A 25,375-nucleotide genomic window follows, 5' to 3' on the forward strand; every position below is an offset into this window, starting at 1 on the left:
TATACAATCATATTATAACCATATAGGTACCACGACTACATTTATAAATATGCAATCGTTATAATGCGCATTAGATTAAGTATGTAGGTGATTCGGGAGTCAAGTGCATATTAAATATACCACGTTTATATGCAATCGTTAACGCGTATATTTGAGTTACCTTCGATTTCATCCAATCATACACTGAATATATTTAACGCACAATATTTAGCCTGACGTGAATATTGAGAATTCGTTTACACATGTATATCATACATACATCTATATAATAACTTCCGAATTATACCTACCAGACTATATATGACTCAACCAGCATTATGTAATATTATCGATCAACGAATGCATATTATACGAATAAACGCAGTACCCATTTGATGTTATATTATTTGTATTTATATATTATATACTATGGACTATATAATATAATATAGTTATAGTCTATAGTCGCTGTAAAAAATATAAATAGGTTTGTCAATGCACTCGTCCACTCATAGGATTAATATGACATAATATAAATTGTATAATATTTTGCGTTTGTGGTTATTATTCAAACGACTTTTGACGTGTTGTATAGATCAGGAGTGGCCAAACTTTTTTTGATTGATAACGATTTACTGATAATATATTTTTTGTTTGAGGAGCGACTACAAAAACGTAAAAGAAATATTTTTTTAAGTTATCTAAAAACGACCGTTTCACATTAAATTTCTAAATAGTTTCCAAAATTAATAATTTAGACTGTTGGCGTAGAAACGTGTCGTTGCAATATCGCAGCTCTAGACAACACTGCCACAACAAACAATTTATTGATTTTGAATTATGACTAGTTATGACTTTCGAATATTAAAAAATTAGCTGTATTAAATGCCACGTTCAATATCATTTTTCATTTTCCCACCAAAGACACGCAGTGCAGTCAGTATTGATTTGTTCAATTTTTAGATAATTATTTTTAAATGAACAGATCCATTTTTACTTTATATGGCAGCATACCAATATGTTATTTACCTTATCTAATTAATCACCGATGTCAAAATTCAAGACTGCTTTATTTCGAATGACGCTCCGGCTATAAATAATAAAAACTAATTTTCGTGCAGTGATATTATGTCGAGTGGAACACAGCAATGTTTAATGTTGTGTTTTGAAATTCATAGTTTGTCATATTGCAAACGTATTGTGAAAAAAGTCATTCCTGTATTTTAAAATAGAAATTTTTAACTACCACGTATTGAAATATGGCAGTTATGCATTCACCAAAAAAAATGTAAAACGCTATAAGCCTAACTTTTTAGGTTTAATAGTAATAGTTTCATAGTATTTAATGAAGCCATAATGGAAAGAATGTTTATAAGTAGGTATATTTACATTTTCATCTTCAAATGCTTCGGTAAAGAACTATTTAAAATATTAACTTAGTTTTAAATTTCAAATCACTTTTACTCAAAACTAGAAATTTTGAGTCGTGACAGTCCTGTTCTATATAGGTGAGATATATCGTTTGCCAGTTTATTATAATCTGAAGGGGAACAGTCACATATACTGCTAAACGAAGTCGCTGCTCTAAATGATCATCAGAAATATTGTGATTCAGCTTTTATAACTTATTGTGTGGTTAAAAATGCCATTTCACACAAACATCACGACCGACGTTTAGCCACCACTGTAAGACTTCCCACAGGCCGCATTGAACACCGTTTTTTTATTTTTTTATATTATTTCAAATAATGGTATAAAATAATTTGTAAAAAAAAATGATGTTTAACCGTCTTATTTTAAAGACATCATATTATAAAGATTGAGATAAAAATTATTGATGAAAACAGAGTTCATTACGACCCGTAGAATATTACGCTATATTATTTTTCTTAAAAATTAATCAAATTCGGTTGATTCTACAGGACAGAAGCACCGGGTGCTTTAAAGCTATACACAGGCCACCTAAAACTGCTAAATACCTAATTTTACTATATTCTCGGTTATATATAATAATATATAGTTGTTAGTTGTAATTATTTTTAATATTTTCCGAACCACCGTTATGATAAAATTAATGGTAATAATTGTTTTATATAATATTGCCGTTCGTTTCTGTATTATATTATAGTACAGTTGCAAGTCTATATAAAGTTTGTTATTGTTATATAACGTTTCGCGTACCTAAAGAGCTTTATTTGTTAATAATTACAATCAGACGCGTTAGGCGTGGAAGGGGGAGCGGGGAAAGCCTCCCACAGCTTATTTATTAAACCTTCGATTTTGCAATTGAATTAAGTCCCATTAACAACTAAATCCTATAAGTACACAGGTAGTCGCACGCCCATCATAAAAGTTGCCTAAACGTTTTTCGTTATTGTCTTAAAAAATATGAATTCCCGCGCTGTTATCGTAAAATATTAGGTATATAGGACAGGTGTCGTGATAAAATAAAATAATCGAAATTTGTAGGCACTCGTCCTACCCACTTAACCAATGACTTGGACAATTAATATACAAACGTTTAGTAGGCACATTACACAAGTGCAGTGCGTGTTATCTAACAGTGTTTCGGTTATTAAATAAACGTCGAAGAAAACATTGATTTTTCCGAATTGTACGGTAAATTATGGTGTTTGTATTACGCAATTCTATTCGAGCTGTAAGAGTTGAGCGTTTTTGTCTTAAAAAAAAAAAATTCCGTTATCATGAAATATTATGTGGAACAGGCGTCGTGTCATGATAAAATTAAAAATCGAAATTTGTATGCAGGTACTATATCGTCTGCAGTACCAATACAGGGTGTAGCAGGATGCTATTTAAACGTTTGAAAAAATTTGTTAAAGTTATACGATTAGTAAATAATTTAAGAAATATACTCATGTTAGCGAATACCCAAAATTAATATGTTTGAAAAAAGTTATTACGTTCTAAATTAATTTAATAAAAAAAAATATTGATCTATTAAAAAATTCTAAAAAATAAACCACTTTACTTAGATAAATATTTTTTTCCATCAAAATTATTCTTATAATCAGATTCACAAATTGGCTATTTTGAATTTTTCCAAAAAAATTTAAATCAAAATTTTTAAAATATTGATTAGAACAAAAGTTATTTCATCTGTCAGGTCTTCCTGTGTACTTAACTGGACTTGGACAAATACAAACGTATACAGACACACCTCCCAAGTGTGTGTTATTTTCTATATTTCGGTTTTCAGTAATAATATTATAATACGTATAGTGGGTAGGAGAACGTTGATTTTCCGAATTTTTTTTTTTAGTAAAACTCTATCGAGTCGGGGCTGCAGGAGATGGCTGCTCGGGTAACTGTTTCGGGTAACAGTTTCGGTCATTTTTCCTTTACTGCGATTTTCTCAATAATAATGTCGTGTACGGACGAGGTTTTTAATTTTTGAACAGATTTTCAGCTCCGGTAATACTTATTATCAACATGAAATCGTGTGCACCGCATTGTTCTGGACCGCGCACACTATTATATTATAGTAATAATAATATGGCGTTATCTGGCGCGAAAATAATGTAGCCGTCGACAATGGAAATTTTCGCGTCACCGCGCGCATAAAATATTATAACAATAATTACACTTTAAAATAATAATAATAATAATAATAATAATAATAATGTAATGAAAAATAAAACCTACGCGACAATGACCGCCGCCGCCGCACAAAACTCGTCGTGTACGTACCTACTGTATAACAATAATAATAATAATAATAATAAGCGCATATTATAATAACAGCACATTGCACATGTACTATTATTATTATTATGTACCTACAACCTACCTACCCACACGTAGCGTCGTAATGTGTGTGCGTTCGTTCGCATATTGTAATAATTGCACACACACATAATAATATTATAATCAGTCGCCGTTTTCGTGCGCACTACGCGAATTGGGCGTAGGTACTGCTCTCGTACTGCTGCAGATGACCGTCGACGTCGTCGGCATGAAATAATAATAATAATAATAATAATAATAATATTAAAACAGTCCGTACTCATAGATAATATAAGAATGGATAGGACGTGCCTATACCGGTTTCATATGGGGCCGTGTGCTTTTTGGGGGGGTGAGAGAACGTAAAGAGAGAAAGACGATATGGGGCTTTTTGAGGTTATGTGCAAAACTATTTTATTAAATAATAATGAATAACATGATAGTCAGTTATATTTAGATATTTGTCAGTTTGTATTTTGATTGTCGTACCACTTGTGCCTGGAAAATTACTCTAAGCTTTGTTAAATATTTAAAATATTAAAAATATCAATTATTATTTATCAATTATCATATCAATATTTGCCTTATATAACCTTAAAAATAGTATCACTAAAGTTTCATGTGATAAGTTCTTATGTCCTATCCATTCTTATATTATCTATGTCCGTACTATTATAATATTGTGTTATTATATTATGCGGACCGAAATGCAACCGCGCAGCTCCGCCACCGCCGCCGCTGCGAGACAATAAATTGTTGTAATCAATAATAACGCGATTTTAAAATTATCCGTCTTTCGAAAAAAAAAAAAAATCGTAAACAAGGCGTATAAAATGTTGGGATTTATTGCTAGAAATACTAAGGACTTTAGAAATCCTATAATATGATTAAAAAAACGTGTATGCTTCTTTAGTCGGACACATATTTCGGCTTTATTCGGCTCTTTAATTTGGTCTAATATCGATTATTAAATTTACTCAAATGAGCTTAGGGCGCCCGGTGCCGATGCCATTTTGTCCTCGAAAATACATTCAGCGAGAATAACGATACCGCCTTGTATAGAATCTTACCAAATTTCATAATTTTTTTTTTTTTTTTAACCGCTAGAGGGAAATATTCCACCGCATCGATCTCTGTTTTTCAATATTTTATTCTCAAACTTATCATAATAATATGTCTAAAATAATACGAGATAAAAAGCATTTTTTTACAAATTTTTTAATACAATTATTGGAAATAAAATACAAAATCAGAGATCGATGCGGCCTGTAGGAAGTCTTCTTCTTTCAGATAAAAAAAATAGTCATCAAAATCCGACAATTCTATAAAGCCCGAGAGTTATTTCCGACATTTTTTTTCGATATAAAACACCCTATCAACCCCCCTAAATATGTATCGGGTAGTAGATTACGGGAAATGTTTTGTAATTGAGGCGGCAACTATAAAATATAAAATTTAATTTTCAAATTTTATAGAATTGTTGAAAATTAGAAAAACTGGCACCATGTTAAGGGTTCCGCATATTATACGTCTATGATGCTTTAAATAATAAATAAAAAACTGCCCAGCTATTTAAAATTTAATTGGATTTAGAACTCACAGTAGATATACACGAAATTCTGATTTGTTCCATTTACCCAATTTTAATACAAATAGGTATAGGTAGTGGACAAAATTTCAAAAGATTTCAAGAGCCGTTTTTAACGCCAATATATAGAATCCCCTATTTTTTCGTTTCGTCTCGTCGGGTGTTCAAAGCTAAGACTTTGTTATTTTTAAAACATAATATGCCAATATTTTATTTTAATATGCCATTAATTGTTTGTTTCACAGTTTTGTTTCACGGACTAAAGTCTTGTCCCTGCGTATATTTCCCGTTATTTCTACTCTTATTATATTATCGCACTTGTCTATATTAGTTTTCGCGTTGTGCCAATTCGTATGTCATGTTTTTCTTTCTTTGCCGAAGGGCTTTGGACCGTTGATTTAATACGAACGAATGAATATAAATATCAAATATTATAATCGGTGGCCGTTTTCGCGCGCACCATTCGAATTGGGCGTATAATATAGACACTGCTGCCGTACAGTCGTGTACTGCTGCTGCAGATGACCGTCGGTATGAGATAATAATGATATTATTATAACGGTGTGTACTTTATCATATAATGTTATGTGATAATGCGGACCGAAATGCAACCGCGCAGCTCCGCCGCTGCAAGACAACGATGATCGACAATAACGCGATTTTAATCATACATTATATAGGTTACGCGCAGTGCCATATTTATGCAAGGACAAATGGGACATTTGCACCGGGCCCACTCGAAATAGGGGCCCACCGACTTCAAGCTTACAAAATTAATCATACGTGTACCTTTTTATCATACTTTGGACAAGCAGAATAGATTCGGATTTTACTTGGATGTTTTTGTTGGGTATGAAGTATAATGAGGTTTGCCAGAAAACGACTGTCTTAATCAACTTTGCCGACAACGAAATCGAACTGCCGTTATTATCGTCGTATTTATTGTGTATATCTATTTGTCACGTGTTTATTATTATACTTAAAATGTCAAAAAAAAAAAAAAAAATACTGAAGTGGTTCAATGAAGAGAAAATTAAAGGATAGACGATACGAAGAAACAAAAAAAACTACATGGTAGTTTGGATAAATTTACGTTTAGAAGTAGTTCATATCTATACTAGCGCATAATCGAAATGTTGGTGAAAGCTGATTAGCTGAAATCAAATTTAACTTATAACATTAAACTTAAAAACATTTACTTTGATATACAAGTGTAATAATCAATAAATTATACTAATTCAGAAGAAAAATAAGTTTGGTTTTTAATTTGTATACTCACTTGAATAAATATTAAACGCGTTGAGTGTGTAAATTGTTCTTGTATTTAATATAATAATCAAATTTTTAACAATACAATTTTATTCTATGATTCAACTACTTATATATATATATGCAACTAATTTAAATTAGTACATAATACAATATGCATACATTTTATTTTAGCATTGAAGAAAGTAGGGATGGAAAATTTGGGGCCCAAAATTGAAAATTGTACCGGGCCCGTAAATTTGTTGATCAGGCTCTGGGTACGCGGCGTCTATCGAGTCGGGAAAACATAATTTTATAATATTGGAATATCAGGCGTTTATCCGCGAAGGAAAAAACGCGATAATTTTTGTATAACGATCCGTTCGAAAATCTGGTAAATAAAAAATAATATTATAATAATTCGTCGACGCGATAACGAACGACGCACATTCAACGGGTAGCTGGAGTGGTAACATAATATTATAATATCCGATAAAAAAATAATATTATTATTGTTCGCTCTTTTTTTTTTTTTTTGTAGTTCGCGATGGGCGGCGGCCATATTATTGCGAAAAACAAGGCTCACGTATTATTATTATTATTATTATTATTTTATTATATATTATATTTTAAAAACGTTATATGATATCATCGCATACTATGATATAGATAAGATAATATTATTAAAATCGTTAGATCGAGTGCGACGGCGGCGGGGCGGGAAATTACGGAGCGGCTAAAATAATATTATAATAATAATATATAATACGGGGAGATTCAAATGGAATAATATCATCGCTTGGCGTTTAAAAAAACGTCGTTCCATGTGAACAAAGTCGGTTTTCCGGGAGAGACATTTTAGTGGTCGGAAAATCAGTATTCAGTGTGTGCAATATCAAAAAAACATAAAAAATATTTTACAAAATGTACTACGCGCTGTGTTTAGAAATGTTTCGATATTTTACACTTAATATATAGGTAGGAGCATGGACGTAAATTTGGTCCTCGAATGCATAGGACTCGAGCCCAATTTGAGATTTGTCTTCCGCCCACTATTATTACATATACACATAATTTTATCTATGTATAAAACAAATTCAAAACTATTACAAAAATGAAATGTGTAATTAATTTATCAAACTATTGTGTATAAAATATGTATGCAGTTTTATGCAGTATAATATATATATTATAATTGCATACTTCTTTCCTTCTCATTAAATTTGTTTATAACATGTTCATTATCTATTTTGTTAGATAACTATTTCTACGTTTATAATCTATCATGATAAAGAACCAAGATTATAAATATATATATATATATATATCTCATAAGGAGGACTTAAGACGGATCAAGGAAGGCTAACCCCCCCCCCCCCTATTTACGTCAATGGGTAGGAGGTTTTCACGCCTAGCGACCAAATTTTTGAAAATCGAGATCTCTGCGCACTGTAGCTTCGGCGGATGAAACCGAAACAAAGAGCCAAGTGCAAGTCTGCGTCGTCATCAAGTCGTGAGTTTCCGGAGTTATTAATTTGCGCGGGTCGCCGAGAGCTCAGTGTCCAACACGTTGCGGGCCAGTGCCATAGCCAAACATTTTTCTTTTGGGGGGGGTGGGGAGGCGGGGGGGGGGCTATTTTAAAACTCCCGGAATATTTCGCTTGCTACGCCGCTAGTGAAGTTATGACAATATTATGCCTTTCTCTATTCCTCGTTGTCAGTTCAAACTTGTATTTTTTTTTTTTCCTATTTCTTATGGCCGATTGTAATTTCTGAAAGCCCGAAATTCACGCCCACGCGATAAGCAAATTTGCAAATTTACATTTTTTTTTTTAGGCCCCTTCTCTAGCTACACGAAACCGACACCCGGACCGTGCCTGTTTGCAGCAGAACGGACGGTTACAATGTATTATTATATACTATTATAACCTCAACGATGGTTCGGCTGTCAGGCAGCTATCGTGACGCAGCTGCAGAGCTCTTCGCATCGCCGCGGCCTCCGACTGGCCTCCAAGGGGCCCCGATCGATACCCCCCCCCCCCCCCCCCCCGAGACCCACCTAGCAAAAAGCACGAATAGCCGCGAAAGGTTATATACGCCCGGGAATCGAGATGCTATACGGAGAGTATAATAATAATATGCAGTTGGCCAAATTCTAACGACTCCCCTCGCGCGAGACGAGTTTATTTTTGTTTCATTGTATTAATCATTGATCTCGCATTTAATTATATGAAAAGTCGTTACATAAATATTATTTCGTCGATGAAAAAAATCCGAATCGACCAACGACCTGGAACTCTGCTTCCGGACATAACTGTACATTTTTGTACTTTGACGTAAAGCGTATTAGGGCATCGTCGGAAAATAAACTCAATATACCTATTCGCGTCGACATGGAATCATATCGCATCAATAAACGCGGACAACTGCAGAGGAATGGTATAGGTAGGTATATGAATTTTTGTTGGACGAACACGCGTCGCCGCGTGTGTTTCGTCAAAAACACCTACCTACCTACGTCGATATTCGAAAAAAATTGCAACGCGTTTTCGGCTGCACGTGACCCGGAAAAAGGTTTGCCACTCCCGCATGTCTACTGCATGTATGTTATTTAGTCTCGTGGTGGGGGGGGGGGGGTGGAGAGGGGGGCACACTGAACGCATTATTGCTGCAGTCTTCTGCTGAAAAAAAACTTTGTTGCGTCACCGATGATTGCGATGATAACGCACTCCAAAGTTCAATCGTCGGGCGTGTTACCATAATATTATGTCATAAATGAATAATAATAATTTCAGAATTAATGTGCTAGGAGGCACCTGTATAATATAATATATGCGTATTATTTTTGAATCGCTCTGTATTAACGATGATATATTATAATATTATTATTGTAATAAAGTGCGTGCGGATTTTGCGCGGCAAAACGAGATCGGTCGGAGCCTTGTGCGTGCGGGCGCGAGCGATTCGCCGCCGCCGACGATGGCCTTCGACGCAGACGACTCGGCCGACGCCGCGCACAACGTTATAATATTATTATTATTATTATTATTATTATTACAATCGTATAATAATATGCGTGTGTGTCGTAAAAAACATAAAAAAAAAAAAAAAAATTCGGAATCGAAAAAAAACAGCATAACGCGCGTGCTGCAAAAGTGAGCGAGAGGGAAAACGCCGGACGGAACACAATAAGTGCGTGCGAGCGTGCGCTGCGGTGGGTTGGTGGGTCGTCGGGCGGTTGGGTGGCGGAGGGGAACAGCCGTAAAACAAAAAAATAAAATAAAATAAGCGGCGCGCGCGTAGCGAAATAATATCGTCGAAAAAGTAATGCCATACCGGGTGACCCGTTTCGGGCGTTAACGAACCTAACCACCACGTTTCTGAAAACACCTAAACTCTTCTTTTACCCGAGTCTGGGGTCAACGTATTTGGAAAAAAATTGTGTCTTGTCAAGTGTTGCTATACCCACGCGAGTCTCACGTTTTTCGTTTCCTGAGCGTTCGCAGAGCATTTCGATCTACAAAACTCGAATTTCGGACGAGTTCAGTTTATCCGGTCCAACGTTTAGCGGATCGACCTAGTGATCCACTCCTCCTCCCGCAGACTTTGAAAAATATACTATTGTGATAATCATATTCCAATAAACTACTCGTCCGAAATTCGAATTGTAAATGAAATTATTATTATGTGGGTCAAGTGTGTGTTATCGCAACAGTAGTGCTCTGGAAACGTTTTGCTTCGGACCCAGGCAAATCGAAAAAGAGGGCATTTTGGAAATGACAACGAAATTGTGGTAACAAACGTGTTGCAAATCGTGATGGGAAAAGAAAATTTTCTAAAAACGCATACTGTGGCTCTCGAACGTAACACGATCGTGTTGCGGAACACCCGGTATGCACGAAAAAAACCTTCGCGCGCGCGATTCCGATCTCTCTCGAGCGGCGTGTCGGCGGCGGCGGCGGGCAGCCGAAGGCCACCGGTCGCCACCGCCGCTCCGCAATACGACGCATAGCGATAGCACCACGACAGCTACAACACAACGGCAGCAGCAGCAGCAGCAGCATATAAGGTCGAACGCAGTGTTGCAACGTGTATGGACGCTGCAACACCGTGCACGCTCCCCGCACCGCGTCTCCGGCCCATCCCCGCCCCGGCCGGGACGGCGGTCGGCGGCCGTCATACACTCAGTGCGTCGACGGCGACCGAGGTCGGCCGACCCGACTGCGCGCGCCGCGCACCGTGTCGCACGGCGGCGGCGGCGGCGGCGGCCGTGGTCGATACGCGCGAGGGGTAACAAAACGGAGAGCGAAAATCACGTCCCGGCGGCCGCGACCCTTGCGTCACTGCGATCGCGCGGCGGACGGGTGGCGGTGCGCGGGATAGCCGGCAGACCCGCGCGAACGCAATTCGCAGCGGCGGCGGCGGCGGCGGTGGTGGACGGAACGGACGGACGAGCGCGACCGGCGCGGCGGCGGGGAAACGTCGGCGGCGACGGCAACGGCGAATGCGGCGGGCGGCGGCGCCGCAGTATTCGCACAGTGCGCACGCTCGCGGTTAGTGCGATTTTACCCGATGCAAAAACGTCAGCGCGAAACTTCGCGACTCGTCAGTTTGACCTACTGCATTATGCCATTTTCGCCTTCCGGTCCGCTGCTGCTGCCGTTCTGCGAGTGTGCGTCGCGCGTGTGTGTGTGTGTGTGTGAATGAACGTGTGTGCGCGCGTTTTTTTATCAGTGTGTGTGTGTGTGTGTGTGCGTACGCAAAGCGAGTGCGTTTTTTTTTTTTTTTGCTCCCCCAATCACGAGATTGCAATTTTTTTCACTCACGTCCATCGTGTCGATTAAATAATTTTTGTAACACAATTTTCCCGCAAACACGACAAAACACTCGCGGGGAGAGTAACTCGCCGCGCCAAGGTAATAACCACCGACAACAACAACAAAACGTACAGACGACACAGCTGCATACGCGCCGCAGATCGCCTTCACCTCGCAGCGATTCGCGAATTTTTTTTTTTTCACCATTTTCACAATTTGTTATTTTTTATCAAACGCCTAGTTTTTTTTTTTTTTTTTATCAATTTTTAATCTTATAATTTTTCTCGATCGTCGACGAGCAGCTACATCGTCGCGCGCGCCCGTGCGTGTGTGTGCAAAATAATATCATCCACTTACGCGACTCAATATCACTACGAGACGTCCAGTATCAGCCAGCCTACTATCATTCAATAATAATAATAATAATAATAATAGTAATAATAATAATATACGTCCCGTACTCGTATTTAACGAGCGACGGACGTTTCTCACCCCCGTGAAAAACACCGCCCACCCTCCGGTTCGTAGCCACCGCCGCGCGCCGACGACGACGTCGTCGCTGTCGACGGACGAACCGTCAACCGCGTGCAAATCGCTTGACGCCGCCGCCGCCGCCGTCGCTTCGATTCGCTTCCGTCCGCAGACGCTGGCGCCCCTCACCGCTGGCTGGCACATTGGGCTCGCGACCACGATCAGATAACTCGCACCGCTCGACCGCTGTGGTAGTAGGTTGTCGCCGCTGCACACTTGCACACACACACGCGCGCGGGCGCGCTCGACGACGACTACGACGACGACGGTTTCACGGTCATCCGTGCGCTATGCAAATGTTTGCAATTGCACCACTGCCCCGTACATCGTCGCGGCCAGCAGCTGATGTGGTGGTCGTCCGCGACTGATGTCATTCCGCGCGGTCACTGCGACATACGCCGTTCAGATCATTGAAATTCGCGACGAAAACCCTCCCTCGAACGCCGCCGCCCCGACCCTCTTGACGCGCCGACGCTGCGAGGTGAAAATCTAACCCGCTCTCTGTGCCCACGCACGACACTGTGTCGTCTCCTACTGAATGTAAAATAATTTGTATTTATACTCACTCGTCCTCTCTGTCTCTGTGTGTCTATGTGTGTGCTTGCGCAGACCTGAAAAAAAACGCAACGACCGGGGGCTGCCACCTCGATGCCATGAACGTATGACGGAATCGTCCGCCGCGCCACAGCCTGCTGATTGGTAAGTCTGCACGTTTGTTGTTCACCGATGATAGTATTGTCTCGGCCCGTGGGTAGTCTGTGTTGATTTTTAAAACACGGCGCTGTAATCACGGATTTTTATTTCCAGTCGTAGAAATCTCCTAGGCACACCACCTAGGCGATAGTGTTGATTGACGTAAGATTTCAGTTAGGTAGGTGGGCAGTGGACGGTCAGGTATGTTCGTGTGCGGACTGGGATAATTTGTCGTGCCTGGAAAAGTAGAACGAAAATTCCTACCAATTCTAAATCAGTTCTGAGCAAAAGTATATTTACAATAATGTATTTTGAATTAGTACATTATAATGACACATTTATAAGTAGGTAGTAGTAGTGTTTACAATATATATTATTATTACACATAAGTGGTCATAATTATGTACGACAAAATCCATATTAAATTTAAAAACAATGTAGGTTAACCTACTTGAAAAACTATAAATTTCAGTCATGGCAGGCTGGCCACCGGAAAATCTTCCGGTGTGTCCCACTGGGCGAGTACATTTTATCGAGCATTTTATGCTGCTGACATGTAAATTTACTCCAATCAGTCAACATTTCAATAAGGTAGCATAGGTTAATCTATGATAAATATCTAAAAGTTTTAAAACTCAATTTTTTTTTTTATGCATATGGTAGGTACCTACATATTTTTATTTTAAATAGGCATTTTTTTTATTTTTTTACCTTTAGAAATCATTTTTGCAAAAAAAATAAGTATAATGAGTACCTAATTATTCAATTTTTAATTGGTAGTATCTGAGATCTGTTAGTATTTACTGTTTAATATTAATATTTTATGTTTTCAATTTGTATCGGATATATTCATATTATCATTGACCGATACATGCTCTTTACTTACTAATAATTAGTTGATTTCGAGGTTAATTTTATGCGTTATGTTCTTACAACTATATTGTATTAGTTTATTAGTCGCTAGTTAACTGATATGGTTAAGGCATTCAATAAAATAAGAAATAATTATTTGTATCAATAATACATTATGTCACAGGTGTAATAGGTACTAATCCATTAATAATATTATCAAATTTGAATACCTAGTTTAAATTGTTTCTTGTATTATCGATGTATATTTTATGAGTTATGACCGATATTTTAGTGTCGGTAATTAATAATTATCTACCTATTAATTTCTTATTAGCATACAACGGGCAATACGCTCATAATTTTTCATAAAATCGTTTATGTCATGGAAAAACTTCCGCATTTATGCAATGATATTATATCTGAAGAAACGTATTTTTGTGCTTTGTTAAACTTCTGCCATAGGTATATAAGATATAACAATAATAACAAAACTTTTCGGTGAATAAAATTATGTATAAGCAGATCTCATCTCCATAATATCTGAATTCTATAGGTACCTAGCTAATAGAATTATAGACGTACGTTTGGTAAATATAGCCAAAACAGGTCAATGTTATTCAAGAATATGATAATTTATGTCTTGCATTCAATAATACGTATATTTTCAAAAATGATTTTAATCGGCTACCTATTACTTCTAGCTGCTGAAATATAATATGATAATATATTGGTATATAATATCATGTGAATATTATGTTCTCAATTTATTTTCCTATAACTTGTTTTGTGTTTGTTATTGTTAAGCCTCTTGTCATGTATAAGTAGGTACCTAAAATAAACCTTCTTTATTCGACGATACCTTATTGGTTCTATATATTCATTATATTAGTTGCATAATTAGGTCTTATTTTATTTATAATGAGTTAATTAGGTACACAATTTATATTATTATACATTGTACATCGAGTTGTACATGTAACATGTAAATACACCAAACTTAAATAATTTACTTGATTAGATAGGTATCTAAAAAAAAATTAAGAACTCTACCACATTTTTACAAGTGCATTATATAATTTATTTTATTGACACCGTAGACAGGCGTTAATTAAAAACTAAGCTGTAAAATGGTTTTTATTTTTTTACTATTAATTTTTGTATAATTCTGATCTTAATTACACATTAACAATGAAACAATGATAAATGTTAACTTGAATATAATCTTTTTTACTGCTAGTAAATTAATGCGAGTATAATTATATGTGTAGGTCATCATTACCTACCTATATAATATCCGTGAATTTTACAGTTATAAATTAAAACATTTCAAATTTTATAATTTGCCATAGTGCTCAATGTTATAGTTTAATACTACAATAACATTTCTATCAAAATATCACACATAAACATTATTAAATTTGTTTACTATGCTATTGTAATAATCTAACCAGACGTAATCTGATACAATAAATGATAGACAGAAATATGCGTCTGTAAATATTTTTTGCTTGTATGCATTAATTTAATAATAGGTACCTATTATGTATTATATTTTTATCAGAGTTTGAATATGCTTTAGTTATTACTCAATAATTTTGTCTATGAATAATTGAAATGCATATTTTTAACAACCCTTTACCTAGGTATATTGCTCAATAGTATAGGTCCTAGTAGGTAGGTATAAACAAATATTTTTTTATAATTTTAATTAATAATTTTAGTTTCCATAATTTAATAACTTCAACTTCTCATTTTGATTACCTAATTCTTTACTAATCATGATAATATAGGTAAGTGAAACTACAGAACATTTTTTACTTAATAATTTGATATCAAAGAAAAACAGATCAAATTACTTAAAAAATATCTCTTGATTATTAGATATTTCGTATTTATTTGGTATTTGTTAGGTATTTTGGTTTTGTATATTATTACTTATCAGTTATCATTATTCAAAGTAGAATAAATGTCTCAAGAGTATTGTAATACTCTGTAGATTGAAAATTTGACATCAAATTTAAAAGTAATTAAATGAATAATGAGTATCTTTATCCTGTTAATTTTTTTATCTTAGTTCTCAACACATTATATCATTATATAAAAGTATATATTTTAAAACAAATGCTTGAGTTAAAATTATAATATTCTCGAATTTCTATACATACAAACAACTTTATTTCTAAACTTTTTTTCTAATTGTAGACATAAAATAACAACTCCTTACTATTTTGTTTTTTATTAACCAGATGACTAGTTCAGGTACCTATTAAGTATAAATAATTGTTCACCCTTTTTCTTTTACTTTTATTTGAGATTCTTACATTCCTTCTACATATCTATGCAATTATTTATTATTTTATTATTTTAAAACTATACTATGAAACAAATTGTTAACAAATATGAAATCAATTTGCAAAGTATTTAAGTATGTACCAATTATTAACTAGAATTAACGCATTATAACTTAATACTCCAAAAAGTTTGCCTTACATCTTTGACAAGTTCATTGAAACTTTTTTAGTTTAATATAACGGCTTCTTAGAAATTAGTAAACTCGATTTTAAAAAAAAAAAATGTTTACATTGTTGAATTTTAATTACTCTCCAATTTCACTACAGTAAAATTATGTTAACAATTTTGAATATAAATTGTTAGAAACTTATCTTGATTTACAGGTACATAATATTTAATCATTAAAATGTTTTAGCGCGGAGAAACATCTTATATTAGGTACCTATTTAATTTTATCAGTCAATAAACATTTTTATTTATTTTTATTAGATAGGTATTTAATTTGTACGATTGAATTGAAAGTTATTGTAAAAATGTTGATATAAATGTATGTGATTTTTTATTTTTATAGGGCCATTGATATGTCTTTTTAAATATTGTCACAACAACAATCTGGAATGGACCCTCAGCAACAGTTCTGTCTTAAGTGGAATAGTTTTAGTAGCAACCTTGTAACTGCATTTGATAACCTTTTCAAATCGGAAAGTTTAACAGATGTATCATTGTTTTGTGAAGGTAATATAAAATTTGTGTATTGTACAATTACGGTAGAACCTCGATAGTCCGATGATCCCAATTCACAGTAGTTTTGTTAAGAGAACATTGTACCCTCTGCCCACAGGTATTGTCTCCGGTTTAACTAAAGCAGAACACACCAAAATATATTATACGTCCAGCAGTTCTAATTTTGTATTGTTAGCTTTCATAATATTAGATTATATTGATCTATTATGAAACATAAAGATAGAAACATTATCTGTATTCTTGATGGTTTTTAACAATATTTAAATATTTAAGATAGTTATGAGCAGTTTTATATATAATATACTTTGATATACGTATAACTTGTTTGAAAATTGGAACTGTTGAACGTATATTTTGGTATGTTGGTAAGACTTCATCGACAACACATGCGTGTACAACTTCCTCTGAGTAGTAGCTTCTCCAAATTTCCGAACCCAATTTACCTATGAATCAAATTTATTATTAAAAATGTCATTATTTAAAATTTTACCGCCCCAATTTCCCTTTTTTCAATTACTATTGTTCCTTCCGTATATAATGTTCAACATTTTTAAAATTAAAGTTAAATGAGCGTTACTCAACAAAAAAAAAAAAGATTTTATCAAAAAAAATGTCTTGATCATTGGTCTATTCTTGAAAAATGTATAGTATTCCAGACAAATCTCTAATGTGGATGATACTAATCACAAATTCATCCGGACTATCAAAGTTCTGATGTAGTATGATTGATGGACCTATTTAAAATGTATTCATTTATATAATAATTTATTAATAATTCAAATATATAATGAAGTAATTATTAAGCATATGTCGAAGTAAATGACTATTTTATTTTATCAGGCAAAACATTCAAAGCTCACAAACTAATTCTGGCAGCATGCAGTAAACATTTTCAAGAAATATTTGAAGCTACTCCACTAGGATCAAGTTTAATTGTCATACTTGATGGGACATCGTCTACAAACATGGCATCGTTACTTGAGTTCATGTACCGTGGGGAAGTACAAATATCTCAAGAGAGGCTCTCTAGTTTTTTAAAGACAGCAGACAATTTACAGGTAAAATTTATTGTTTTGTTTTATAATTCCATAAGATTTTCAATTGTTATTGTTATTGTAATGGTAGGTACAATCTATCAAAATCAATTAATTTGTATAAATTAAAGTGGTTTATGTAATTATTAAAAACTTTTAACCATCAACTAAGTAATGTTTGAAAGTCTTCATAGTTGACTATCTTTATCAAATTAATAACAATTAAACATTTTTATATTTTCATTTAAAATCACATTCATAAAAATATTTTTATAAATAATAACAGCTGTTGTTTAAAATAATCTTAACTATTTAAATGTTTATGTTTTTCATTATCAAATCACATAAATATAGTGTGTATTTTTTATTAGATAAAGATAAATATCATAGAATTTTTATACAAGCGGTTTTTATTTTATACTTTTTTTTTGTTTTTGTTTGTTTAATATGCATATGTAATATATATATATACCGAGTACCTACTTATAACAGTACAAAAAATAAAAAAAGAATAAAATATCATTGATAACTTGTTTGATATTTTTGATATTTCAATTTTGGTATACAATATAACTTTATTTTGAAATGTTAATTAGGTTAAAGGCCTGTCATTTGAGTATGATAAATTGTCACTCACAAGTCAGCGTGAACAAGGTAACAGTGAAAACAAAACAGCAAATGATTCTCCAAGACCAAAACAAAATGGATCCGCAGAAGCTCAACTTCCCTCTACCTCATTTAATCCACTCCCATATATAACATGTCATTATCGTCAAACAACTGTACATTCAGATCAGCATCCTTCATCACCTGACCCCCAGAGAAATAATAAACGAGCGCACCATAACAATCCCAACTCAACGCCAGTTTCCGATACACTTGGTGTTCGAGCTTCTGTCTTAAGAGATGGTTCCAGACCCGAACGTGAATCTCCTCTTTCTATGACCTACTCTTCACATTCATCATCGCATCTGGAAAATTCTCATCAGCCCCAAACAAATAATTCTGGTCCTGTAGACGCTACTACTTCATCACATCATTACCGTAATGTGACTACTAATAACTGTGGAGAAGGTATACTGTTTTGGTTATTTTTATTATTCTTAAATTAAACTTTATTGAACCATAAATCAATTATTTTTACTTGACAGTACTAAACATACTCTACTCTTCCATTGCTATTATACTACTAATTTATGTTAAAATTAAAACATTTAAATAGATCTGCGAATTAAATCTGAACCTGCAACAACGGCACCAAATTCTGGGGAATTTCCACAAATTACAAATACGACCAATGAATGGAAAACACCAGATAATGGGACAACACCACCATCTCCTTCGAATCACTCGTGGAAGATAGATACATCCCATAAAAACGTTGTTTCAACTCTAACTCCTGATGGTAATGTATACTACTTTATTACAGTAAATTACATTTCTATGAAATCATCTTAATGTCAACAGTAATTATAAAACATCTAATGTTATATTACATATTGAATTCTCTATTTAATTATAAATAATGACGTGTCGGTTTTAGATTCTGAGCAGTGTTGGAATGAATTGATTTTACAATGATGTGTGGTTTTTTTCTGTGTGTTATCGCTTTTTATGGTAGTAAAATGCTCCAATTTTCTACTTCAGCATCTTATGTGGTAGAAAAGCAAAGTTTTGTTGGTTTCTGGGGAAGGAGGGATACCTGGAATATTCATCCATAATTTAACAAAGATCAACAACATTATAAAAAAATATAGACATTTCAAGATAATGGATTTTAGAATAATGTTATGGAAATGCATTGTTTTGGCCCAAATTTGATTTCAAGCTACCTAGTATTACTAAAATGATAATAATATTATTAAGCATGTTAAGCTGACACACCTCCGTCCAGAGTCGTTTTTCGCATCTAATCTTTATCTTTGTATTCAAATTTAACAACATCCATTACATACTCAACAACTCTTGTACAGCAGAGTTAGTATTTATATTTATATTTATATTTACAGTACCCACTTGTCCACTTTTATTGTTATTATTATTCCATTATACATTTATAATTTATAGCACCCTCACTCTCTTAAATATTAAAATATATTTTCTGTCTCAAAAAAGAATAATCAGTCAGCCGACAACTTTCATCAGTGCTGCGCATCTCTCACAAACGATCCAGTGTTAGCATCATTATGTGGTTCTCGACGCGTCATCGCATCATTCACAGTTGTTCTATTTTGATTCAGAGTATTGGATGGTTTAATTTAACCAGTATATCACTATTAGTAGAAAATATCTCGTAAAATGTATTGATTTTTATTTACTAAGCTAATAAAAATCAAATTAAGTTGACAGTAGTTAAATGTTTTTAAATGTTAAAAGTTGAAAAAAAATTTTAATTTTACCTATTAATTGTACTTAAATACTATTTAACTATAAACTGTTTTTTTTTCTATAGGTAAAAAATTACAATGTCCATATTGTGAACGGTTATATGGTTATGAAACAAATCTTAGAGCTCATATAAGACAGAGGCATCAAGGGATTCGAGTTCCGTGTCCTTTCTGTGCTCGAACATTTACACGGAATAATACAGTGAGACGGCACATCGCCAGAGAACACAAAACAGAAATTGCAGTGAAATCAAATCCAACATTTCCACAAACTGCAAATCACAATCAATAACTCTAAACAAATCTACCTCTTTCCCAAATATTTTACCCTCCCCAACACTATATATAATATATCTACCTCTCCTTAAGCATTAATCATACCACCAGTTGAATATAAAATAGTCTGGTACATAAGCAAACTGCAGACTAACTGCCTTTAAAGTACAAATGTAAACCATAAACACTTCTGCAACTATTAAGACTGATGAAGGTGGTGTTAGTTTTTAGGTGAAAATACATTTTTATGACACCGCCTTCAATGTGAAACTTACCTCAATGATTTTTACACGTTATATATTCAAATATAACTTATAATATATTATTTATAATATTAAAAATGTTAATGTTGATTCTGTGGATTGCTTATGTCTCCATAAGTTATAGTAATACGCTGTTAGTTAAGTCATTAAGCAGCTCTCTTATCATTTATTGTGTATTGATAAAAAAAAAGTGGCTTTGAATGGTACATTTTAATATAATTTGTATTCATTTTTATAAGTAATTGAAATCGGTTTTCGTTGTTAATTGTTAGCTTGTATTCTAGAAAATTCAAGCCCTTATTTAAAAATGGGGTTTATAATATTGCCTCGAGGGAAAGGGGGGATTATTAGCTTTATTGTTAAATTTTGATGTGGACTCTTTGGGTTAATAGCTCTAAATTATACATATTTAACATTGAGGTATTAATAACTTCTCATCTAGTATTTGAAACGATGTTATGAATTTGATTGTTTAGGTATTGAATTATAAATGTGTTGCATTTTTTAAGAAAAATTTATTTCAAGTACATCTGAATTATGATACTATGCACGTGGATTAACATTATATAAAATTTTAATTTATAATTAATATATTTACAGCGTGTAATGTTTCATTTATAGTCAGAATAATTTCCAAGTATAAAAAAAAAAGAAGGAAATATTATTATTAGAAAATAGAGACAAAGCCTAGAACAATCTATTAACAAAATATCATATTTTTAGTGTAATACACTATTTGTATTACCAGTATGCTTATTTATACACTGTTGTAATTTGTATTTTGAATGCATTACACTTGGTGAACATATTAGTTAAAATCTATTATTATTGCATTATATATTGTACCTGATTAAAAATTTTAATTCAATTCAAATATCTTAAAAACAAAAATGTACCATTCATTTTCCAAAATGTAACCGTTAATGTTTTTTTTTAATACTAGTCATATAATACTGCTCCACTAGTCACAATATAATCGAAGCCAGAATTTGTTTTTATTGTGTTATTATGCATACTTAAAATAATTGTATATTATATATGTATACCTTGATTATAAATCCAAATAGAAATTTATTTTTATATTTGGAATCAATGTTAAAGCGCTTGTCGTTCGCATACATCTTTATATTAAAAAAATTTGTTTTAGGCATATATTTTTTTCTTGATTACATTTTTATGTAGTCAATGACACATTTAATAATTCAATTAAGACGTCATCGCTACTTTAATTAAATAACTTGTTTCGGCTTAATGTACAAATTTTAAATTAAGTAAATATTTTATGTTTAAAAAAAAAAATATAAAAAAAAAAAATTTAAAAAAAATATTAACAATAATATTATTAATAAAGTATAAAATGAGGCGAACTGCGGCGGAGACATAAGTCAATAATATATACTTACCATTTCGCCTCGTGTAGTTTTAATGTAACGATAGTACAAGTATTTTTAATACCACATGTTATAGTTTTTATTAGGTTAAGCTGTTTTATTATTTATTTTGTTATTTAAACCATTAAGAATTTTATTATATGTTTTTGCCTGTTTCATAACTAAAAAACGTATACCTACATTATTTTCGCAGTCACTTTACACACTAAACAAACTGTAAGATTCAAAATTTTTTTGCATATTTATTTGTTATTTTGGTTTGTCTTACACAGGTAAATTGGTTGGTCATTATGTTTATTTTGTTTTTTTATGTTTCATTACATAATTTCCAACTGTTAAATGGCACTAAACCTTTTTCTTATTTATTTTGTGTAAGATATGCCATTCATAACATATTATTTTTATAATTAATTATTATTATTATTGTTACAAGCATTTTATTATATGATTTATTAATCTTTTTTTTTTTTTTTCGTTTAGTGATAATTGAAACAAAATGATTACCGTGTTTGGTACATAACTCAGAGTACAATTTGGTGTCTTAAGTAAAGTTTATTAGTAAAGAAATATATGATATTATTTGGGGAATTTTTTGCACTAAAATTAAGGTGCAGACAATCTGTAATATGTTTGTTCAGTATTCTGTTATAAGTTATGACATTCCACATTTAGAGTGACGTTAAGTGTTAATTCTTTATTGTTGTTAGGTAAACATCACTTTAAGAAATTATATAGTAATATTTTTAATGATGACCTATAGTACAAATTGACTACCTCCACTTCTGATAAGTTTTAGAATAATTAAATTATATAAATTAGGCTAATATTATCTAATTCATATCTATAGTTTTTTGTTTAAGTAAGTTTTAATATTATTTTAATTATCATTATTATTGTAATCAATGTAAATCATTGTTTCCTAATCCATCTACCTCTTTTTTTTTTTAAATATATATTAATAATATGATTTTGTAAAAATATAGTACAAAACAGTGCAAAAAATTCCTCCGTTTATTTTCTTTCTTTCATTTTCTAAATGTACAAAGTTAATATTAATAGTTAAGTAATATAGGATTATAAAAAATTGTGTTGTTATGTTAATGTTGCTGATTTGTAGGTATTTTGTTAGTGTTTGAATTTATTCCATGTGTCACCATTTTGAGTAAATATTTAATCTAGTATGTAAGTTTTGCTGTGATTATTCTGTTTATACCATTTGTATAGTTTCACTGAATCAGCCATTTATATTCTTTTTTAAATGTATTTATTAATTTGTTGTTTACATTTCAATTGCTTGCAAATCAATGTTATACAATTAAAACACAAGAAAATATTTTTAAAAAGAAAAAAAACTTGCTTAAGTATGTTAATTTGCAGGTACATTTTTCAAGACTTTTGTATATAATTTTTGTGAGTTACAAAAGAACTTGTTAAATTGTCAGGGTATGTTTTGATTGTATTATGTCTATTCTCTGGTGGAAATCATCAAATTAACAAATTTCTTACATGACTGGCTGATTTATAAATTAATTGATGATAAATTACAATATAATTTTTTTTTTGACAGTGCCAATTAGTTGTTTGAATCTAATATTTTATTACAACCTTTATAGCAAATTGCCTTAAATAAAATAATATTAAATTAATTGAAATGTGTCTAAAACAATTTTAAATTATGTCATTTAAAAGGACAAATATTTTAAATATGTATTAACAAATTATAGCTATAAATTATAAAGGAATATTTCATGAATAATTTTTGCAAAACAATTATAATTTGCTGTTTTTGTTTAATTATTAATATAATGTGTTGACTTTTATTTTATATTCAAAAAAAATTATGTTTTTAATTTTAGTTTGTTTTTCTAAGACAGTTATTACGTATAAATATATTATATGATAGACCTATATCGATTAGAAAAATGTATTGATTTTAAAATTATGCATTGTCAATGATCTGATTATTTAAATATTAGGTAAATCGTATATTACCATTCATTAATTAAATACTAAAAATTATATTGAATTTGAATATAATAATATGTTCTGATCAAAACATAATATGTGATGTTTTATTAATTATTTATTTATCATAAAAGTGGTTGAAAAATACTCCTGTACGGTACCAGAGTAACCTGTGTTCCTAGCATATCTATTTTATAATTAGGGCACAATGTATAGTTTACAACTTATTGAAATATAAACTAATACTCGCTATATTATGTGGTTGCATATGAAGATTAAATGTAATACAAGCACTCAATATGCAAATGTATTCTTACATGGTGTTTGTAGAATGGTCAATTAATAGTTTTCACATTGTTACATAATATTTAATTTTTAAATTTGTTTTGGAGAAATATTATGGTGTTTGGTTTATTATGAGTTCATGCGTTATAGCCGCACGCCTTATAGTGTAGTAACATGATTTGTAACTATTTTATTTTAATCGATGAAACTTATTTGCAGTAAAGAAACCCATGTTAAGTGTAAAACACGTATAATAAAAAAATTAATTATACCATCACTTAATACACTTAGTATTGTACAAAGTTCCATGCGTGTTTGATACAAGGTATAAAATGGTACAGTACAAAATGTTATGATTTAATTTGTAAGACAAAATTGAGAAATATGAATAGTTTAATTGAATTTGACATTTGAGCATTTCCTTAAGAGGATGTCAGCGCACTATCTGTTTTCTCTCTGGCCCACGCGCAATATATACAAAACTCATTTACCCAAAATCATTTTTCTATGTTTTTAAGTAATCTTTTATTAGAATCAAAAAAGGTAGAGAATAATATTTTTTAGGGAATGACATCGATTTGTCTTAATATTATCTCAAAACAATTTAAACATGATTTAAATGTACAACATATTTTTTTATTTATTTTGAAAGTTGAATACAAAGTGAAATAAAAATAAAATATAAAATCGATGTTATTCACTCCAAAATATTATTCTCTATCTTTTTGGTTATTGGTCATTTTACTCTAAAATAACGTAAAAACATGGAAAAAATGATTCTGCGTTAATGCGTTTTGTCTATGTTGGCCAGAGAAGAAAACAAATAGAGCACTGACATCCTCTTAATAAGGAAATGCTCAAATGCCAAATTTAATTAAACTATTCATATTTCTCAATTTTGTCTTACAAATTAAATCATAACATTTTGTATTGTACCATTTTATACCTTGTATTAAACACGCATGGAACTTTGTATAATACTAAGTGTATTAAGTGATGGTATAATTAATTTTTGTAGGTATTATACACATTTTACACAGTATAAAATTCGAAATCCTTTATTAAATGATATTCAAATTTGAAATTACATACAAAACAAATTTAATTATAAACTGGACCATTTCCCTTTTGAAAGTTGTAACTTATTAATAAAAATTGGATGAATTAAAAATTAATAACCAATGGGCAATGAGTAATGAAGTACTAAACAGTCTTTTTAAATACTTTATACACATTTCATACCATATAAAACTATTATTATTATTGGAGTCTTATATATTTAC

At 32.2% G+C, this 25,375-nt stretch overlaps 1 protein-coding gene and 1 long non-coding RNA gene across 3 annotated transcripts in view; one reads left to right on the forward strand and one right to left on the reverse strand.

The window, feature by feature from the left end:
* The window catches only part of LOC132935965 (uncharacterized), a 137,870-nt gene that overhangs the window by 94,307 nt on the left and 18,188 nt on the right, over nucleotides 1–25,375 (reverse strand). For both annotated transcript variants that reach the window (XR_009663370.1, XR_009663369.1), the window contains exon 2: nucleotides 12,477–12,840. This is a non-coding gene — a long non-coding RNA (uncharacterized LOC132935965). The remainder of the gene's footprint in view (nucleotides 1–12,476; nucleotides 12,841–25,375) is intronic.
* LOC132935964 (zinc finger protein chinmo) lies at nucleotides 9,227–23,406 on the forward strand. Its single transcript, XM_061002609.1, has 7 exons — nucleotides 9,227–11,478; nucleotides 12,520–12,609; nucleotides 16,319–16,482; nucleotides 17,332–17,549; nucleotides 18,122–18,599; nucleotides 18,748–18,930; nucleotides 19,978–23,406. Exons 3-7 carry the CDS (start codon nucleotides 16,365–16,367, stop codon nucleotides 20,202–20,204), a joined length of 1,224 nt encoding a protein of 407 aa, XP_060858592.1. The 5' UTR covers nucleotides 9,227–11,478; nucleotides 12,520–12,609; nucleotides 16,319–16,364; the 3' UTR covers nucleotides 20,205–23,406.

Source organism: Metopolophium dirhodum, chromosome 1 (assembly GCF_019925205.1).
Source record: "Metopolophium dirhodum isolate CAU chromosome 1, ASM1992520v1, whole genome shotgun sequence".
In the NCBI taxonomy this organism is placed as follows: Eukaryota; Metazoa; Arthropoda; class Insecta; order Hemiptera; family Aphididae; genus Metopolophium; species Metopolophium dirhodum.

What these genes read in the sequence shown, in the direction of transcription:
- LOC132935964 (XM_061002609.1), top strand. Translation starts at nt 16,365, where the DNA reads ATGGACCCTCAGCAACAGTTCTGTCTTAAGTGGAATAGTTTTAGTAGC. An exon ending in AGACAGCAGACAATTTACAG is followed by an intron (nt 17,550 to 18,121) that starts GTAAAATTTATT and finishes AATGTTAATTAG; the next exon opens with GTTAAAGGCCTGTCATTTGA. An exon ending in TTCAACTCTAACTCCTGATG is followed by an intron (nt 18,931 to 19,977) that starts GTAATGTATACT and finishes TTTTTTCTATAG; the next exon opens with GTAAAAAATTACAATGTCCA.